Consider the following 20,676-nt stretch of genomic DNA (forward strand, 5'->3'; position numbering starts at 1 on the left):
CTCACGCCCGTAATACCAGCACTTTCGGAGGCCAAGGCGGGCAGATCACGAGGTCATGAGATCAAGACCATCCTGGCCAACATTGTGAAACCCCATCTCTACTAAAAATACAAAAATTAGGTGGCCGTGGTGGCATGTGCCTGTAGTCCCAGCTACTCAGGAGACTAAGGCAGGAGAATCACTTGAACTGGGAGGCAGAGGTTGCAGTGAGCTGAGATCACGCCACTGTACTCCAGCCTGGGTGACAGTGTGAGACTCTGTCTCCAAAAAAAAAAAAAAAAAAAAGAAAAGAAAAGCAGAGGCCTCAGAAAGCAAAGACAGTGCAGGCTCTCGCCCCTGGGGCAGCCTGAGCAGAGGAAGACAAACTTCACCAAAAGTCAGCTATTTAACCTAGAGGCCTAGGCCACTCTCCTTTAACAACAGAAGTTACCTCCATAAAGAGCAAACATCCCCAAGTGAGTGGATTATAGGATGCTGGGAGGTGCTTCCTTCCTAAACATGGGTGTTGGCCAGGACAGACACCAGGCAGGGCCTGGATGACGTGGGACTGTGTCCCGGGAGGTCCCAGGAGGCTGTGCTGCCTCAGGTAAAAGGCAACAAAACCAGGCACTGAGCCTCCAAATCTGCCTTTTTTTCTGAGATGGAGTCTCACTCTGACACCCAGGCTGGAGTGCAGTGGCATGATCTCAGCTCATTGCAACCTCTGCCTCCTGGGTTCAAGCGATTCTCCTGCCTCAGCCTCCTGAGCAGCTGCGATTACAGATGTGTGCCACCACGCCCAGCTAATTTTTATATTTTTAGTAGAGATGGGGTTTCACCATGTTGGCCAGGCTGGTCTCGAACTCCTGACAAGTGATCTGCCCACCTTGGCCTCCCAAAGTGCTAGGATTACAGGCATGAACCACTGTGCACAGCCCAAATCTGTCTTTTTAAAATTTTTTTTATTTTTTATTGTTTGAGATGGGGTCTCACTATGTTGCCCAGGCTGGTCTTGAACTCCTGGGCTCAAATGATCTTCCCACCTCAGCCTCCCAAAGTGTTGGGATTACAGGCGTGAGCCACCATGCCTGGCCCAAATCTGTCTTTAGAGGGTAACTATGATTAGGCTTCACCTGAGGGACTACTACTTGCTTCTTTGAAGGGAAAGAGCCACAGCCAAACAAAAGTGCTCTTCTTTTCACTGCCCTGTAGTAAACCTCTCCCAGCTCCTTTTAAGGGGCCTGTCAGGCTGTGGAGTTGGTGTAATTCCAAAGGCCACCTCTTTAAAAAGCAGTACAGTTGTCCCTTGGTATCTCTGGGGAATTGGTTCTAAGACCCCCTGTGGATACCAAAATCTATGGCTGCTCAAGTCCCTAATACACAAACTATCCATATCCTTTTATATACTTAAAATCATCTCTAGATTACCTGCACTAATACAATGTAAATTATGCAAATAGTTATTATACTGCATTGCATGTCACTCTGTTGCCCAGGCTGAAGTGCAGTGGTGTGATCATGGCTCACTACAGCCCTGACTTCCCTGGGCTCAGCTGATTCTCCTACCTCAGCCTCCCGAGTAGCTGGTACTACAGGCGTGCCTCACCACGCCTGGCTAATTTTTTTTGTTTTTTGTTTTGTAGAGACAGGGTTTCACCATGTTGCCTAGGCTGGTCTCGAATTTCTGGGCTAAAAAATCTGCCTACCTCAGCCTCCCAAAGTACTGGGATTATAGGTGTGAACCACCGTTCCCAGCCTAATTGTATTGTTAATTTTCACTGTTTTTTTTTCCCCAAAATGTTTTTGATTTATGGTTTGTTGAATCCATGAATGTGGAACCTGCAGATACCAAGGGCCAACTGTTTATCCTTCCCCTTCTAAACAGCCATTTTTGTGGGGTTTGGAGATTGTCTGAGAACTAGACGGGCATTGAAGGGCAAAGGTGAGAAAAGGCTACCTTACATTATGGAAGAGGTAAATGGCCAGAAGTAACAGCAGAGGCCTTCAAAAACAAACTCATCTCTGTTTTTGGTGTGCAAATCCTGTCTGTGTTAGATACTATGTGAAGCTGGCTGCCAGGAAGACTGATTTACAAACTTGTCAAGATGTATTGACAGGTTGCAATACCACATGGGTCCCTGCCAAATCCCTCTTCTGGAATTCTTGCTAGCCAGGGCTGGTTAGTGACAACAAACTGTTCACATCAGACCTACAACAAACCATGTACTTCCTGACCCGGAACCTTCCTTCCTACCTCAGAAAAGAGGCCACAAGAAGGCCTGCTGTCTGAGCTGGGACTGTCAGCATAATGCTGGTGGCCAAAAGGTCCCCTCAAATGCTTTCCACCCAGGCAGCAGCACGGAGCATCATAGGCTCAGGGCTGTGACCTTGGCTACTGACTGAAGAGGTCCACTGCCAACAGAACAGGGGCCGTACTTCCTGACTCAGATGTGTTGCTCCACTATGCCTCCCCATCCCTATCCTTTCTGCTCCCCAAAAACAGGTCTACTTCTAAGCCTGGATTTGCTTTACCTTCTGTGGTTAGAGAGCTGGACTACAATGAGCTCATGGATTTGGTTTCAATTCCAGGCACTGTACCAAGGAATAGAGTTGAAGACACCCTCTCTGGCTACTGAAACTCTTAGCTTGCTTGCTTTCTTTCTCTTTTTTTTTCTGAGATGGAGTTTCATTCTTGTTGCCCAGGCTGGAGTGCAACGGTATGATCTCAGCTCACTGTAACCTCAGCCTCCTGGATTCGAGCGATTCTCCTGCCTCAGCCTCCCAAGTAGCTGGGATTACAGGTGTGTGCCACCAGGCCTGGCTAATTTTTGTATTTTTAGTAGAGACAGGGTTTCTCCATGTTGGCCAGGCTGGTCTTGAATTCCTGACCTCAGGTGATCTGCCTGCCTCAGCCTCCCAAAGTGCTGGGATTAGAGGCGTGAGCCACCATGCCCGGCCTGAAACTCTTAGCTTTCAATACAAAGTGTCACTGGCTGTCTGTGAGCTAAAGAATGATCCCAACATGTCCTGGTGTCTTCTTGGGTCTCAGTGAGGGTGAATGAGTCACTGTTTGCTCTGGGTTCTTCCTGGGAGCTACACAAATACACCAAGGGAGGAGGAAGGCTGGGAGGTCCAATCAGGGCCAGCCTTTTCCAGTGGGCTTCCACCTCACACCTGGCTTCCTCCACAGCATCTGGAAGCTGTGCTTCTGGGCCTGGCTCAACAACTTCCTCATGCTGAGACCTTCCGGGGCTTCCTGAACAGACCTCAGTTTGCTCAGTGGTCACGATGCTCTCTTCACAGAACTTCTGGCTCTGAACTTCCCAACTTCTTGGGACCACTCCCTTGGATAGCATTTTTCTTTCATTTATCAGTGACACGGCTGCAGAGGCTCAGACCAAAGATCCCTGGTGTCTCTGCAGTGCAGGGAAGAGCCAGCACCTGGCTCTTAGAGCCTCGCCTGAAAGATGTGGTTTCCGTGGCAATTTTGGCTCTCTTTTGATTCGGAGGCATGCTTTCCCCTCCCTGGGTGATGATACTTGACTCTAATTACCATGATTACAGAAGGGACAGAGCTGGGGCCTTGTCAGGAGCCCCACAGTTGGCCAACAGGCCAGATGCCCCATACTCTCAGCCCACCTCTCTTCTGCCATGAGTCCCCTGATTCTGTCCTTTGAGCTGACTCTGAGAGGCAGTGGGCTTCCCGCCAGCACCTCCCCGTGCCGCATTTGTAGGGCTGGTTTATGAGGCCGGAAGTAAGCAAGCACCCCCTCATATCAACCTGGCATTTCATACCCCCCATGGTTATCAGTGGGGGTGCCGGCTGGCTGGCAGGCAGCCAGAGGCACAGCAGCAGCTTGGGCAGAGTGCAGGTGGGGGAGCAAAGGAGGAGGGAGCACCTCACTGCCAGGAAGGGCGGGATGACTGCGCTATCAGCCCCCGGGATGGCTTTGTAGAGGGGCTGACTGGCCAGTTGTTTGTCTTCTTGCCTGTCCTAAGAATTCCTTCCCCTGGAGAGATGGAGGATTTTTGAAGGCCTTAGTCTACTGCCAAGTGGGTTTTAGTACCACCAAGAGATGCCCAAGGAGCTTGTTCCTCTGTCTTTGTGCTTGGAGAGAGTGCTGAGGCGAAGACAATGGAGGAGAAATCAAGAGCAGTACTGAGAGCACAAAATGGGGTGCAGCTGCCTGTGCCTGGGACAAAGGCAGACAGCCACCTGTTTCGGAGGGAGGGCTGCAATCTTGGCCCAGCTGGCTGGCTGGATCCTGTGCCCTTGGGAATGGGTGTGCCAGGGAGCTGTATCACCCAGGGATAGGCAGCTGCCTATGAGAAACACAAGAACCCTGAGCTCCTACTTCCCTATTTGTTCTCCGCATTTGAGACCGGAGACCACTCATCCATAGACTGCTCAAAAGACATGAATGCGCTCACTGATCCTCTCTCATTTCCCCCTGCATCCATGCCTGACCTGCTGAAATGTCTCAACACGATCTAAAGCTGCATTCTTTACCTGAGGTCTTAAAGAGTTACAAAAGTATGTGTGTGTTCTTGTGGCATATTTTTCTGTGGAAGACAGTACATTGCTTTCGTCAGAATTTTAAAGGGGTTTTTGAGTGAAAAGGGCTCTGGATAGTAAAGTGAGGAATTCTAGTTCTGTCATCTATCTATTAGGAGGCCTCAGAGGAGTCTTAACTTCCTTAGGTGTATATTGCTCACACACAGTCTTCCTTGCCTAAGCTTTGAAGAACTTAAGTCATGTCCATGTCCAATTTATATGGCACCCTTACATTTTGGGCCCTAAGGCTTGAGGCATTTGCCAACCTGACCCCAAGAAGTCAGGAGAACAGCAACCAAAAAAGATGGGCTAAACTAGTTTTCTCTTAGTCCAACACAACTTGGTCTGTGACAGGACACTGTTCAACGCGTCCAGTGCTAATGCCATCTTACTCAGGCAAGAGGCTTGAGTTCTTGGTGGGTAAGAGAGTTCCCCAGGCAGCCTAAGATGGCTTAGGCCAGCTGAGACTCTGGGATGCTGGAGCAACATATGGGGAGAAGAGAAAACAGAAGCCAAAGTCAGTTTCATGTTTAGCTGAGGTGACGGTGGCTGACACAAAGTAGGTAGGCTGGGGTTTCAGACATAAAAACCTTTGTGAGGCCACAACGAACTGGGTGTAGATTATTTTTGCAAGGGAGAGGACTAGAAATTTGGCTGGGACAAAAGTTAGTGGTGGAAGCTACAGACAAAACAACACTGCTGAGGAAAGAGGTCTCGGAGAAACAGGGAAAGAAAGGCCTGTAACTGAAGTGTAAGTAAGAGTAGAATCATAGTCCAGAATTCTGTGCCAGTTTTGGAAAAGATGCTTATTAGATTCCTCGTATGAACTGTTAACAAAAGAGATAAGACAATCAGCATCATGTGCTTTGGGGAAAAGGAATATTTCAGGACAGATCCTGGGACTAGGGACAGGCCAGAGGAAGGGCAGAAACTGAGAGACCCACGGAGATGATGGTGAAAGATGGTCTCTGGAGCAAGTGGCTTGCAACACAAAACACTCTTGCAGCTCCAAGTGCAGCCTGGCCGGGCCAGGCTTAGACAGTCTTTGGGAGGAGCTCAAACAATTCAAAATGGAATGCACGAGCTGCCTAAGAACCAGCTTTCCTTTCTCCTGGGCCACTGACCTAACTCAGCCGATAAGGACTCAATCAGCAGTTCCCTACCAGGCCACACGAGCTGACCCAAATACATCCTTTAGGAGAAACTATCAAGGGTCCCATCAAAGGCAACACGGGCACTTCCGATAACCAGAGACCCTGTTGGAACTGTCACACCACACTCTGTGATCTGCAGAACACTCTGGGAAAAGACTCTGCACCAAGTAGAGGTCAACATGAGGACAGCCTGGAGGCAGAAGTGGCATTTAGTCGGCTGGAACCTTGCAGCGTCCCACGCAGCAATCAGCCTGATCTGCAGTGAGGCAGAGCTTCACACTCTCCACCGGGCTGGGGCTGGAAACTGATGACAGACCTGGCTGACTCCCAGCGTCTCTAATGAATGGATGCCTGGAGAAACCCTGACCTCCATAAAGCCAGAGGAAGGGGAAGGGGTGTCATCAGGACTTCAGACACAAATCCCCTCCTTCTCCCTACTTCAAGACCAGATAATAATTGCTTTGACTATAAATTGAGCTTTTCTTTTTTTTTTTTTTGAGACAGAGTCTCACTCTGTCGCTAGGTTGGTGTGCAATGGCATGATATCAGCTCACTGCAACCTCTGCCTCTCAGGTTCAAGCGATTCCCCTGCCTCGGCCTCCTGAGTAGCTGGGACTACGGGCACGTGCCACTATGCCTGGCTAATTTTTTGTATTTTAGTAGAGACGGGGTTTCACCACGTTGACCAAGATGGTCTCAATCTCCTGACCTCGTGATCCGCCTGCCTCAGCCTCTCAAAGTGCTGGGATTACAGGCATGAGCCACTGTGCTCGGCCCCAAACTGAGCTTCTCAATCTGCTTTCACTAGTATAAGCTAGAGCTCCAAGCAGAAGGGAAAACAAGCAAGACAGAATCCGGCTACTAGAGATCAGTGGTTTCATCAGTTAGGGTTTCAACAATACCTATTCCCAGCTCTTTTTAAGTTAAAGTCTACGGCATTTACTCAAACCCAAGACCACCTGTTGAATTTTTCTAACAGGGTTTAAAAAAGAATCTTTGATATCTATGCTTTTGACTGCAGGGAAACTTTAGTATCACTAGGAAACCAGAGAACAAGGGAAAACAAGAAAAAAAAATATTGCCTTTAGATTCAAGAAAACACGATCACTAAATCAGTCTCTGGATGAAATGTGAAATGGGGAGCTAACCCTACCAGCCCCTGTGGGAAGAGGGCCCTTTAAGGAGTGGCGCTGAGAATGAGGCAGGCTCTAGATGGACTGACGTTTCCCATCTAAAAGACCCCAACTGGTGAACACTGATTACCCCAGTCCTCGGCCCCAGTGATCCCTCAGCCCCCACACTTTAAGCCACTTACTCTGGTCGGCAGATCACCAGGTCTCCTTTGTTAGTACCATAGGCCAAGCCAAGCCCTGGCTCAGGCAGCCAACGGGCAGAGTTGATACTGACATGTCTCCGCTGGTCGGCAGGCATGGGATAAAGGACGTTGAAAACTCTCTAGGTAGAGGAAAAGAGGGAAAAAAAGAGAATGGGAGGAGAAACAATTTGTTACCAAGAATAACAAAATCCAGGGAGAAACAAATTACAGGGAGGAAAGGAGGTGGTTAGTCTGGGAACAGGATGACTCTTTTTTTTTCCTTTTTTTTCTATATATATATATTTTTTTTTATTATTATACTTTAAGTTCTAGGGTAAATGTGCACAACGTGCAGGTTTGTTACATATGTATACACGTGCCATGTTGGTGTGCTGCACCCATTAACTCGTCAGTTACATTAGGTGTATGTCCTAATGCTATCCCTCCCCCCTCCCCCTACCCCACGACAGGCCCCAGTGTGTGATGTTCCCCTTCCTGTGTCCAAGTGTTCTCATTGTTCAGTTCCCACCTATGAGTGAGAACATGCGGTGTTTGGTTTTCGAACAGGATGACTCTTAACTCATGCCTGAGAACCTGGGGCAGCAGGAGAGATGGGATTCTCTTGGTTTTGGGGAGAGCTAAGCCTCTTTTAAGAAATACTAGGGGACTCTATGGCTCTAATAATGTGCTCTCCTTAGAGCCTCTTAGCAAACTTCATTGCTTTTAAATTAACTCCCTGGAAAGCCCCATAGAGCTCACCATACCAGGACGGACTGCCCATAACTTTCCTCTGACCAGGCCAACCAGTGAGCATCAGCCTTGGCTGGTAGTCCTGTTACCATGGAAATCACAGTGCTCTCACAGCAATGGGGAATTGGAGGTGATAGGGGGGCGGGAGGGGGTGATAACATCAGAGAACATTCTTAATTCATCTAATTAAAAGCAATGTTAAAACTGCTATTGTTAAGGAAACCTAAAAGGTGCATTAAGATGGAGGGAGCGGAGCAGAGGGGAATCGTGAACATTCAGGCACACAACTTGTTTCTAGCTTATATAAATCACTGTTAAATTGATTGTTTCTCTTTTTCCAAGCTAGTATTTTCTGAGCGGCATATTTTCTGAGTATGCAGGGTTTGGGCTGAAGGTAAACTATGGCCTCACAGTCTCTTTGGCCACTCTCTGATATGTTTTAGAAGCAACTTAATCAGAGATGGGGCAGGTCAGTGGAAGAATAAAAGACATGGGCTTTAGAGTTAATAAGACTTGGGTTCGAGTCCTGATGCTACTACAAAACAATATCTCCAGATCTCAACTTTGAACAAGCACATACATTCAAATAATTTGGGAGATTAAAAGAGATGATGTATAAAATGCCTGCCATGGTGCAAGCTCCTAAATAGTAACTGCTATTATTGCAACCAGGAACCTGCATCTGAGTCTCTTCACAAATGATCATCAGGGCCTATGAAAACGACAGGAAGCTGAAACTCTATAAACTGGAGTTTATTTCCCTTCTTGCTTCCTCAGTTTTTAATCTATCAAATATGAACTTCATTTCATCTGCCTTTACCTGCCCCCAGGGTTGATAGATGGGGAAAAAAAGAGAAAACAAATGAGCATGTGGTTTAGACAGTAATATTCATAAAATGAACTTAGAGTGGTACAATAATAAGTATTTTTCTGACTATCCTGATGAGGGATGAAGGTGGGGAGGGAAGAAGGCAGGGAGGGATGATTGAGTCTGAACTAAAGGTCCACTCCACTTATGCAAACCAAGTGATAAGCAGCCCTGGATCTGAGAACACATGTTCATGTGCCCTGAGTGCCTATCTGAAAGGCCTTTGACAGGACAGCCTCCAGAATAGAGAAGACAGCAGCACGTGTCCTCAATATACTGACACACACACACACACAGAATCTTGTTATTAGTAATTTTCTAGGTGTTGTGGTGCTGTGAAATGTGCCCTGGTAGCTAAATGGTACTCTTCCAGAATGGCCTAGCTATGGTCCTGAGGTCAAATGGGCCTTTTACAGACATGGAACTGGTTCAGGTTTGAGGCACAGCACTGACTGCCCTGTGGCAGCTGCATTAGGGCCCTCCTACACCCTTCCTGTAGGACTCAACTCCAAATGTAAGGAATTTGTTAGGGCTCCTTAAATCTTTGCTCTAACTGAGGAGACTATTAAAAAAGAACCCAATGAAGTTGATGAATTTCTCTCGTAGTTATCTGGAGTGTGGCTACTTGGCCTTTGGATCATCTCCTCCTGGCTGGCAGGAGTCTCACGCAAATTCATGGCTGCTATTCTCCACTCAGCCTCACTGGCTGAACGGGCACAGATATGGTAATACCACTCTTTCTCCTTTGCACCTAATCAATATTTTGCCTTTAAATCAAGCAATGAGGTGTGGCACCTTTATTCTTTCTCATGGAGGTTTTCGCCTTCTCAGAAGATAACCAATGGTTTCTGTCCAACCTATAGACTTTATGGTGTTAAATACAACTTGCCATTTAACTTTTAATACTAAAAGGACAATGTGGGTGTGATTAGACAATTGTGGCTGGGATCACTTACTCTGTTTAGTTTTCCTTCTCCAAAGGTCAGATGGTGTGAGCAGAGCACACCCAGAGTTAAGGAGCGATGAGGGTTAACTTCAATGGGTGCCTGAGGGGAGCACCTTGGTTTTGAGCCTGTGGTAGCTCTATATGGGCCTCACAACAAAGTCTCCCCTAAAACTACAATGATTTATAATTGTAGGGAATGGGGCAAAAGGGCCAGGGAAAGTAGCCTTACAAGGAGGAGAATAATAAGACCTTAGTAATCAGATGCTTAAGTTGCTGTGCTGCGTTTTTTAAATGGGGGTCTGAAACAAAAGAATAAAAGACCTCTTTCCCAGAAATGTTCCAGACCAGGAGGTAACAAACAAGTCTGTCACAAATTTACCTTTTATCATTTGCTGCTGCAGAGGGATTAACAGGCAAATATTATCTATTTGCTTCTTAGTATAGGAACTTCCTTTGGGGACAAAACCCTCAAGACGCCAATATGATAGATGAACCCAGCTTAGGTGAGAGACAAGGTCACAGAGGGATTGGAGAGAAGTAATGAAATGTTGAGACCCCCGGGTTGTTGTTAGCCACTTCCCAACTTCTGCAGCGGCAGGAGTCATGGGGGCATCAATCTGTCCCCCAGCTATGGCACTCCCTCATGCTCGAGTCCTTAAACAGTGCCGAAAGGGCAGTTCTCAAGTGCACATCTCTTCCCATGTTTGGGTATTAGGCTAAATCCTGCTTTGTGGCAGGAAGCCAGAAAATGCCACACAAAGATCAGCAGCCTCCTGGATCCTGATAAGCACTTGCTCGCTTAGCACACTCTAGTGCGGCGTGGGAAGGAGGGAGATGAGGGCACAGAGGGTGCAGGATGGGAGGTTAATCACTGATCCACAGGCTGAGAGGTCATCTGGTCCAGTCATCCTCATTTCACACATGCCTGAAACCAATGGACACTTGAACAATGAGAATCTGGCCCATTTTGAAAAGCACCCAGAGATGTAGTGTCTACCCCTTTCCCTGGCCAAAGCTGAACAGCTGTCGGTCCACCTCACTGAAGGGAAATACATCTCACAATTAGCCCTACAGATGAGAGACTATCTGGACAAGTTTCTCAGTACTGACAGATGGTTATGTAGCTCTGCTAATCCCAAACCATTTATGGTTTTGGTCATCAGTCTTTCTAACCCAGAGACTGGGTGAGTTGTGAGTCCCCTTTTAGATTTCCATGGGGACTGGCTCTGTATTCCCAAAGGTCATCAGTACTGACAAAGACAATATAAGAGATGGTTCTGGTCTTCATGTACAGACACCCTAAAAACATCTCAAGTAAAGGTTTCCTTAATACTAGTCAGGTACCCTGAAGCTCCCCATGGGATGTTCAGAACAAAGCTTGGGTGGCCTGCTGAACACCCACCCTGTCCCCCACTCTTCTCTCTGACACAAGAGACATGCCGTGCAGCTACATCACCAAATTCTATTACACTGGACGGATTATCAGGAACAGGGGACCCTCTGTGGGGCTGAATACAAAACCCAGCTGCTGAATCATGATTGACGAGTCCTGGTTTCACCTGACTCCACTGCAGCTCTTCCCTGGTATATGACGAATGCTGACAGCAACCCCTCTTCCCAAAGTAGATTGTTCTCATTTCTGTCTAACATCTATGAAGGGAAATAGAATCAATATGCTAGAAAGAAGAAATTTCTTAGAGTTAGTGCAGTCTCAGCAGGTCAATAGGGAATGAGTCTGGTTGCCAAGATCTTTGTGGTTCTAAGGGAGTAGAAGACAATGATTGCTCCACTTCTAGTGTCCAAGACAATCTCTTGTATCGCTTGCCTCTCTACCCCTCAAACTCTAATAAGAAGTGAGAGTAAAAGAAAACAGTTCTCAGATCAAAACTAAAAGTGTCTTGTTTCTTGTTCAAAGACAGACAGGAAAAGAATGAGAGAGAGCCAGGAGGTCAGTGGAAAACCTTCTTCTCCATCCTTTTAAAATGAAGAGGAAAAAGGTATTGCAGCCCTCAACAAGATGGTCGTATTTTTTTTTCCCCTACTGCATGCCAATAAAACTCAGACCAGTAGTTCAAGCAGCAAACAGCACTGTTCAGATCAGCCCAGATAAGAAGCTAAAAGAAAAACTTTGTGGTTTTTTTGTTTACATTTGGGAATCTCATCATCTGTAAAGCTAAAACCTCGCAGTGGTGGCCAGAGGTCAAGTGCAGTTGGCTGATCTTCTTTAACTAAGAAAATGGAAGCTGGCTGGAGGAAGGGGACAACTGGAAACTGAGGCTAGAAGAGCTGTGGGAAAAGGTGCAAGGTGCAAAGCAAGGGGGCTTTGAGGAAGAAAGGAACTGTGAGGAGGAAAAATGCCTTCTGGGTAATGATGGGAATTAAGGAAGGCTTAAGGTTTTAGTGAGGGTTACTAGAAGAGAATCAACTGAGAAGAGGAAAAAATCAATAGAAAGTAGATGCTAAGAGACAGCTGACCTTTCCATCGGGAATGGATGGCTACATATCTTGTCACAGGCTGAGAAATGCACATATCCTAGAGTGGCAGTGGGAGAGATACCTTGGCCATCTTTTCTTCTTTTCCAGCTGTTGATCTGCTTAGATCAATGAATTATTGAGTTTCTTCACCCCTAGGAAAGTCTGATTGCTTTTTAAAAACTTTAATTTCTTTTACTGTCTCCAAACCTTTATATTCTATGTTGGAATTCAGAATTCACAGAATGTTGATGTAATTTTTATAATTTTTATTATTATTATTTTTTATTTTTTGACATGGAGTCTCGCTCTGTCCCCCAGGCTGGAGTGCAGTGGCGCGATCTTGGCTCACTGCAAGCTCCACCTCCTGGGTTCATGCCATTCTCCTGCCTCAGCCTCCTGAGTAGCTGGGACTACAGGCGACTGCCACCATGCCCGGCTAATTTTGTGTATTTTTAGTAGAGATGGGGTTTCACTGTATTAGCCAGGATGGTCTTGATCTCCTGACCTTGTGATCCGCCCGCCTCGGCCTCCCAAAGTGCTGGGATTACAGGCGCGAGCCACTGTGCCCGGCCAATTTTTATTGTTTTTAAATTTTTACTGTTTTGAGAGAGCAGGGCTAACTCACAGGCAGTGAACTCATTTTTTTTTTTTTTTTTTTTTTTTTGAGATGGAGTTTCGCTCTTGTTGCCCAGGCTGGAGTGCAGTGACATGATATCAGCTCACCGCAACCTCTGCCTCCTGGGTTCAAGCGATTCTCCTGCCTCAGCCTCCTGAGTAGCTGGGATTACAGGCATTGGCCACCACACCCGGTTAATTTTGTATTTTTAGTAGAGACGGGGTATCTCCATGTTGGCCAGGCTGGTCTCGAACTCCCGATCTCAGGTGATCCACCCGCCTCAGCCTCCCAAAGTGTTGGGATTACAGGCATGAGCCACTGCGCCCGGCCAGTGCACCCAATTTTTAAAGTGATTATTGAAAAGCCCAAATCATAGCTTTGTCTGGAAATTTTTTAAAAATCAAAATACCAAGTCACCTAACTCTCCCCCTTTGAAGCAGGAACAAATCTGCCTAGATTGCACATATCCAAACCAAAGCTCTCTCCCAGCAGAAAAAAAGGGCAAACAGCAAACAGCCTTTTTTTTTTTTTTTAGTTTGTTCAAATTTGTTGCCCTTTGTTACTATTGACAATGTGCTGCCTTCAAGGCATTTCTAGGCAACCTCCTATGATTTGCTGAGTCCTACAAACTTTGTCTTATTCATTTGTTCCTCAAGGAGACCCCAAGGGCAGTCAGAGGACAAGCTTTTTATTTTTCAATTGGCCCGCTGCTTTCCAAAGGCCACCCCTGGCCATTAGGATCAAAGCACAGAGATTACTTCAGCTGAGGAAGCTACTTCTGTGCTAAAAGAAATACTGAGGCACTCACGGCTTCTGGAATTCCCAGAAATTATACTCGCTGGGCGTGATGGCTTCTGCCTATAGTCCCAGCACTTTGGGTGGCCGAGACAGGAAGATAACCTGGCACCAGGAGTTCAAGACCAACCTAGCCAACATAGAGAGGATCTGCGTGTCTTCAAATAAACAGCCAGGCATGGTGGCACATACCTTTAATCCTAGCCACTTGGGAGGCTGAGGTGGGAGGATTGCTTGAGTCCAGTTATTAAAATTTACAGTGAGCTATGATCGTGCCACTGCACTCCACCGTGGGTGAAATCCTGTGTATTAAAAAAAAATTTTAAACAAATAGGCCAGGTGTGGTGGCTCATGCCTGTAATCCCAGCACTTTGGGAGGCCGAGGTGGGTGAATCACGAGGTCAGGAGTTCAAGACCAGTCTGACCAAGATGGTGAAACCCCATCTCTACTAAAAATACAAAAATTAGCCAGGTGCGGTGGCAGGTGCCTGTAATCCCAACTACTTGGGAGGCTGAGGCAGGAGAATTGCTTGAACCCGGGAGGCAGAGGCTGCAGTGAGCCGAGATCATGCCACTGCACTCCGGCCTGGGCAACAGAGTGAAACTCTATCTCAAAAAATAAATAAACAGAAAGAAAGCAATTACTCTGATTTCCACATCTCTGGGCACAGAGCACAACACAAGCTCTTGAACTTCTGTGGCTTTCTACATCTCAAAGGAAATGGTCTAATGAGTTCTAGAGATTCACCTTGGATAAGAGAATGTTTCTATATCTTTTGCTTGTTCCATTTGTGTGTGTGTGTGTGTGTGTGTGTGTGTGTGTGGAAGAAGTAGTATTTCTCTGTTCAGGACAGGGATTATATTAAATACTTTCAGCTTTTACAAATATATGAATTGATTTTCCTACCAATTCTTGAAAAAAAGGATGTTTTGCCTTTCACTTTTTAAACTATCTACTGGGAACCTCTCATCATGTCTCAATGCTGGAACTAGAACCTGGAGAAGCTCACTGATATCGGTTAGAACTGTGGAAACGAGGCTGGGCGCAGTGGCTCACGCCTGTAATCCCAGCACTTTGGGAGGCTGAGGCAGGCGGATCACAAGGTCAGGAGTTCGAGACCAGCCTGACCAACATGGTGAATCCCTGTCTCTACTAAAAATACAGAAATTAGCCGGGGTGGTGGCATGCACCTGTAATCCCAGCTACTCAGGAGGCTGAGGCAGGAAAATCACTTGAACCCAGGAGGCAGAGGTTGCAGTGAGCCGAGATCGTGCCATTGCACTCCAGCCTGTGCAACAAGAGCGAAACTCCGTCTCAAAAACAAAAAAAAAGAAAACATCGGGCTGGGCGCGGTGGCTCACGCCTGTAATCCCAGCACTTTGGGAGGCCAAGGCGGGCGGATCACGAGGTCAGGAGATCAAAACCATCCTGGCTAACACGGTGAAACCCCGTCTCTACTAAAAATACAAAAAAATTAGCCGGGCGTGGTGGCGGTTGCCTGTAGTCCCAGCTACTCGAGAGGCTGAGGCAGGAGAATGGCGTGAACCCGGGAGGTGGAGCTTGCAGTGAGCCGAGATCGCGCTACTGCACCCCAGCCTGGGCCACAGAGCGAAACTCCGTCTCAAAAAAAAAAAAAAAAAAAAAAAGAAAACATCGTGGAAATGAGTAAGATGCTCCCTATTTTCAGGCTTATCTCATTAGTACCTTGATTCAATTAGGGCATACTGAGTAAAGGGCTGTTTCAGTGATAGTGGTGGTGAGCAGGGTGCACATGCGTGGACATGTAGAGAAACCCAGGGCACATGAGATTTCAAAGTAACACACACTTAGGAAGCAAATGTTGCACGCCTCCCGCAGCTAACTAAGCACAGTGAGGGCTGGGGAGATGGCAGTGAAAAGACCAGAAGAAGCCAGGCATTGAACATGGACGCACTACAGAGGAAGGGACTAGGTCCATTTTGTTCACTGCTGCATTCCTAGACCAATGATAGGGGCTCAATAAAGTTTGAGTGAAGAGAATAAAATGCAGCATAGACTGCACTCTACTAAGAGGCCACAGAGGAAAGACACTGTCAGAGTTGGTGAATCTGTCATGGAAAAATTTCCTAAATGAATGGCTTTGACTGCAGTTCTAGTGTTATTTTTAATTTTTATCTTGCCCCCCTCCCTTCTCTGACAAATCGCACCAGAGACATCTTTTACTTCTCCTATACCCCTTCCCCCTTTTCCTACAATGTTCTGAAGAAAAGAACTTTTTGAGGATAGATGCTTTGTGCCACATCTCAGAAGTCAACTTTAAGATAATTGCAGCGGAAGCAGCTTTTAATCAACTGACAGGCAGCTTTAAGAAAATTAATGAGGACAAAATCTTAGGAAGGAGTAAATCATTTCTGACAACAAAGCCGTCTCTCTTTTATCCCAATCTCCCCTTGCAGAAATAGTACCCTTCCAGGATACAAAAATAAAATATCATTATTTTTGGTATTTGCCACCCCCAAGTCCAGACAAGATTAAGAAAAGGCTCAGTTTCCTTAGATTTCTAGAGAAATCTAGAAATTTGGAAAACTCTGGATTGAACTAGAATTCCAGGTCACTTTTGGAAATCAAACTTGTAGAATATAGGTAAGTACAGATGATTAGGACTATATTGTAAGTTCAATTCAAGGGCAGGGAAGGAGAGAGTCATAATAAAGTTTGTAGATTGAAGAATAAAGCTGGGACAAGTCAAAAGAGCCTATATTTGTGAAGTTATATAAATTCTGCTGACAGCACTGGGCACTCATCCTGATCCAGGATCTAAGCCACAACTACAGTTACCACTAATTTGAGAAGTCTGGATCCCAAGTTTTTTCTATGGTTCATTTTAATGAACTTATAATAATAATGATGATGATCATCATCAGCAGCAGCAGCCATCATTACTCTCTGTAAGGATGGATACCCAACAGTATAAAAGAAAGCAAGCAACCTAATGTTTATTTTCAGAGATAGTAAGAGATAGAGCAAGAACAAAAGCGGAAAGGATCAAGATATATTGACAGGCAAGGTCTAGATGGAATCCCCCTACAGCCCATGGTTCGTTCTTAACTTAGCACACAGAGTCATCCAGAAGGCTTGTTAAAACACACATGGCTGGGCCTCGCCCCCAGAGTTTCTGACTCAGCAGATCTCAAGTGGGGCTGAGAATCTGCATTTCTAATAAGTTCCCTAGAGATGCCGATGTGGTCCCCTGGGGGCACACACTGAGAACTGCTGCGCAATCAGATTTGGGTGGGATGTAGGTCTATAAAAAATGGTAACAGGCCGGGAGCGGTGGCTCATGCCTGTAATCGCAGCACTTTGGGAGGCAGAGGCGAGTGGATCACCTGAGGTCAGGAGTTCGAGACCGGCCTGGTCAACATAGTGAAATTAGCTGGGAATGGTGGAGAGTGCCTGCAGACCCAGCTAATCAGGAGGCTGAGGCAGGAGAATCACTTGAACCCAGGTGGCGGAGGTTGCCGTGAGCCAAGGTTGTGCCACTGCACTCCTGCCTGGGTGACAGAGGGAGACTCCATCTCAAAAAAAAAAAAAAAAAAAAGGAACAAATCTGCTTTCCTTCCCTGCTGCCTGGGACCTGTTTAGGGTGAGGGGGAGGCATATTGCTAGTGCTCTAGAGGGAGAAGGGGTATAAAGGGATAGTCCACTACTGACCAGCAAAACTCTTAGGTCAAGAAAGGAAGAAAGAAGAAGGGGAATGGGGAGGGGAAGAGGAGGAGAGGGAGAGAGATGGATACTTTCTTTTCAATGTGTCCTACAAACTATTGATTTGTCTGAGTAACACTCACTCAACCCTTGGCTACGGTTTTACCACACAGCCACAAAGAAAAAGCTTTCAATAAAATTGACCCTTAGGTATTGGAGGCTTTCCCTTAAAGACCACAATACTGTTCCATGGAGAAGGGGGAGCTAAACTGCATTGTATCCTAGAGCTTCCTCCTCAACCCAAGTCAAATGAAGGTGTCCTTAGTCATCCCTTCTGCCAATAAAATGACCTGAGAGAAAAGCAAACTACTCCTGGTGAGATTCAAGTTCCTAGTGCCTCTAGGATCTGCAGCGATTAGGCAATGAGGATCTTTTTCACTTCTTACTAAACCACTTATGTGCCTACAATCCCCACTTATTGGGAGGTGGGGGTGGTCCATGTTAATTCCAGTGTTGAAAGCACTAATCCTTATTCTTGCTTTCTAGCTCAAAATGCCCTAGCTTCGCCCTCATGTCCCTGAACCTCCCTGCCTAGTTGCAGGCTTCTGCCCCTATTCCTAAGTAACACAGCACTTACTGAGATACAAACTAGAGGAAGAATGTGGTATATGACTCTTTCTGGTTTCATTAGTAATTTTGTATTTTTGTTATTATGCTTTCACTTGGTTACAACCAAAGTTATTATACTGTGCAAGTTGCCACTGTTTTAGAAAATTAATTGCAGTTCTCTGTTACAATATTGTGCCTGGTTCCAATTAGAAAATGAAAGCCGAGAGGGAACACAGGCAGTTTAGTGTTTTGAGAATTCAGCAAAACTTCAGCTCAGCAGTCTCTAAAAGCTTAACCTAAAAACAAAACAAAAATTAACAAAAAGCCCTCTCTGGCTCAAGTAGAAGGGAAACAGACAGAAAATAAGATTCTGAGTCATAGAGAGTAGCATATCCAGTCTGGAGGAATCGCAAATGGACAGTGGGAAGGGAGAGAGAAAATATGTGCCCAGTCTTACTTTCCTGACTTACCCATCATTAAAACTGGGAGGACTAACACGATAAACAGAGAAGGGAAAGATCAAAAGGACCCTAGATCCTAGAAATAAGGACAAAAATTAAAATGATTCAACATAAAGAAAAGACTCCAGCACATACAGCTATTCAAGGGAGAAACCTGGAAAGCAGCAACAGCCGAGAAAAGATGGGAGGTGAGGCGCAGACAGCCAAAAAGCTGAGTTTGGTAGGAAACAGAAGACAAACACCACTGTGCCTACAACATAATTAGCAAAGAATCAAAGCACCATGCACAAAACAATGGCAAGTAGACCTGAGACTGACTGCCTTGCTGAGGAGGCTGAGGGCAGACACCTAAAATGAAGGAAATCTTGTTTTAAAAACACTAATCCCGGGTCCCTCTGACTCCCATTCTTATTCTGATTTTAGGTCTGACACGGATCTGTATTTTAATAAGGACCCATGTAGTTCTAATGTAAGTTGTCCAGGAACCACAGTTTGAGAAGCACTAATCCAGAAGTCTGAAGAACTGCTTAGGGTAAGTGCATCAAGGCTAATAGCAATTAGCAATTCATTTTCAGAAGAGTTTTCATATTGGATTGTGTCAGAGATCATCTCTTGGGGAGAGATGTCACTTAGTGCCATCTTAAAATAAATCAATGCTCTGGAGGATGTTCTCCTGGGAATGTCTGTTGGCCCAACACATTTGCCTCTCTGAACATTACCACAGTGAATTCCAAGAGGTAACACCAGACAGAAGGGGAATTCTGGGTAGCAAGGCTCTAGGACAGGCCCATTACCCACTAAAGCATTCCTTTATGGTCAGAGCTTGACATTAGAGATGGAGACACCCACCTATACTTACCTGTGCAAAGAGGGAGACGCTGTACTGTCCCATTAAACCCTTGCTCCCTGTTCTCAGACAAAAATTCACTTCTTGCCTTAAACGGTGATACAGCACAGCTATCCAAAAAAGCTCGTGTCTTCCCTTCCACCAATCACTGAATTCAGGGACATTTGCTGAGTGATCTGGTGCCTTTGGACGTAAGGGGCAACCAAGACCTGGAAAACCAGAAACCTTTCTGTAGCATGGGGGTTTAAAGTCAGACTGGGTGGACACTTGGTTGACCTAAACCTTGTTGAGATGCCTTGATCCTGTCTCTTGGGTGACAGGGACACTTCCCAAATGGGAACTTTCTAGGTACTTCAGCTCCCTTTCTTAGTGCTTGGTGGCAGATAGTATCTACTGAGAATCAAAAAAGGCTCACCAGGCAGCCTGGCAGTGGTAACTGCAGTCACCAAGCACGCAGCTGCTGGCTAGCTGCCTTGAGCCCCTTGGCAGGACAGCTAGGGGCTGAATGGATTACTACATCTCCTCTCTAACTACATTCCTTGAGCTGCCAGCCCCATATGTGACAACAGATCCCATCACCTTGGCTTCTGCTTTGTAACTGTTTGTCTTCAGCCAGATGTTTCTGGCTACTATGGAAAAGTGGAACTGTGCTAGGATGGAGGACTGGCAGGCTGTGTGCAGGAGGAGCTGGGCAAGAGCCCTGGCTTATGAAAGAGGCTAGAGAGGTCAGAGCTACCAAAATCAGATTCTGTCTCTTAATGATTATAAACAATTATTCCACAATTAGGCCGGAAGGGTTAGAAGAACAGCTGTTGGGACTGGGATTCCAGGTGGTGAAAAGCAGAGAACAGGTGCTTTTACCAGCCAAGGCTGCTTAAGAGAAGCAAAAGAAGAATATTTAAACGAAAACTCAACTTCCATCCTCAAATATCTAGATAAGAAAATAGACTTGATGAACATCCCACAGTGACATCTCCTGTTCACCCAATGTCAAATATTTCCAGCCATATGGAATTCAAGACCAGAACCTTCTTGTCATTGTGATATCAACAGCAGAGAATGACTTGTTTTCCTCTCAGAAGCTTGGTGGGACATGATGTTATGTTACCCATCATTGGTTCTGCTAGTTACCACCTAGAAATGATAAGGAGGATGCTTTATTTTTATTTATTTGTTTTTTGAGATTCTCTTTCATTTATTCATTCACTTTCTACTAAGTGTCAGGTTCCACATGAAGTCTTAGACTTCATAAAGATAAAACAGACACAGTCTCTATTCTCAAAGAGCTCACAGCCCAGGAGAGGAGAGTGACGTGGAAACAAATAACTGCAGTTTGGTGTGACAAGTACTGACACAAGAATGTGTAAGAGGTACAATGATAGCATAAGGAACGAGTGATCAATTCTATTAAGAAGTAAAAAGCTTGCAGGTAGCTAGAGATAGGGGACAGAAGGGCATTCCAAGTAAAGGTACCCTGGCAAGAAGGCACTTTGTCAAATTCAAGAAGCTTGGAAAGTGGCTGAGTGTAGTTGGACAGAGGATATCTGTTGGAGACAGGAGGGAGAAGAGGCTGGAGAGGAAAGGACCACACCAGGCCACCCACTTTCTATCACTTTGTATATAA

At 46.0% G+C, this 20,676-nt stretch overlaps 1 protein-coding gene across 7 annotated transcripts in view; it reads right to left on the reverse strand.

Moving 5' to 3' along the window:
- The window catches only part of AMBRA1 (autophagy and beclin 1 regulator 1), a 201,094-nt gene that overhangs the window by 14,468 nt on the left and 165,950 nt on the right, over positions 1 to 20,676 (reverse strand). For all 7 annotated transcript variants that reach the window (XM_030829132.1, XM_030829131.1, XM_030829130.1 and 4 more), the window contains one exon: positions 7,004 to 7,143. In XM_030829132.1, coding sequence (XP_030684992.1) covers positions 7,004 to 7,143 — 140 coding nt within the window. The remainder of the gene's footprint in view (positions 1 to 7,003; positions 7,144 to 20,676) is intronic.

The sequence above is a fragment of the Nomascus leucogenys genome, chromosome 15 (genome assembly GCF_006542625.1).
Source record: "Nomascus leucogenys isolate Asia chromosome 15, Asia_NLE_v1, whole genome shotgun sequence".
NCBI classification, from domain to species: Eukaryota; Metazoa; Chordata; class Mammalia; order Primates; family Hylobatidae; genus Nomascus; species Nomascus leucogenys.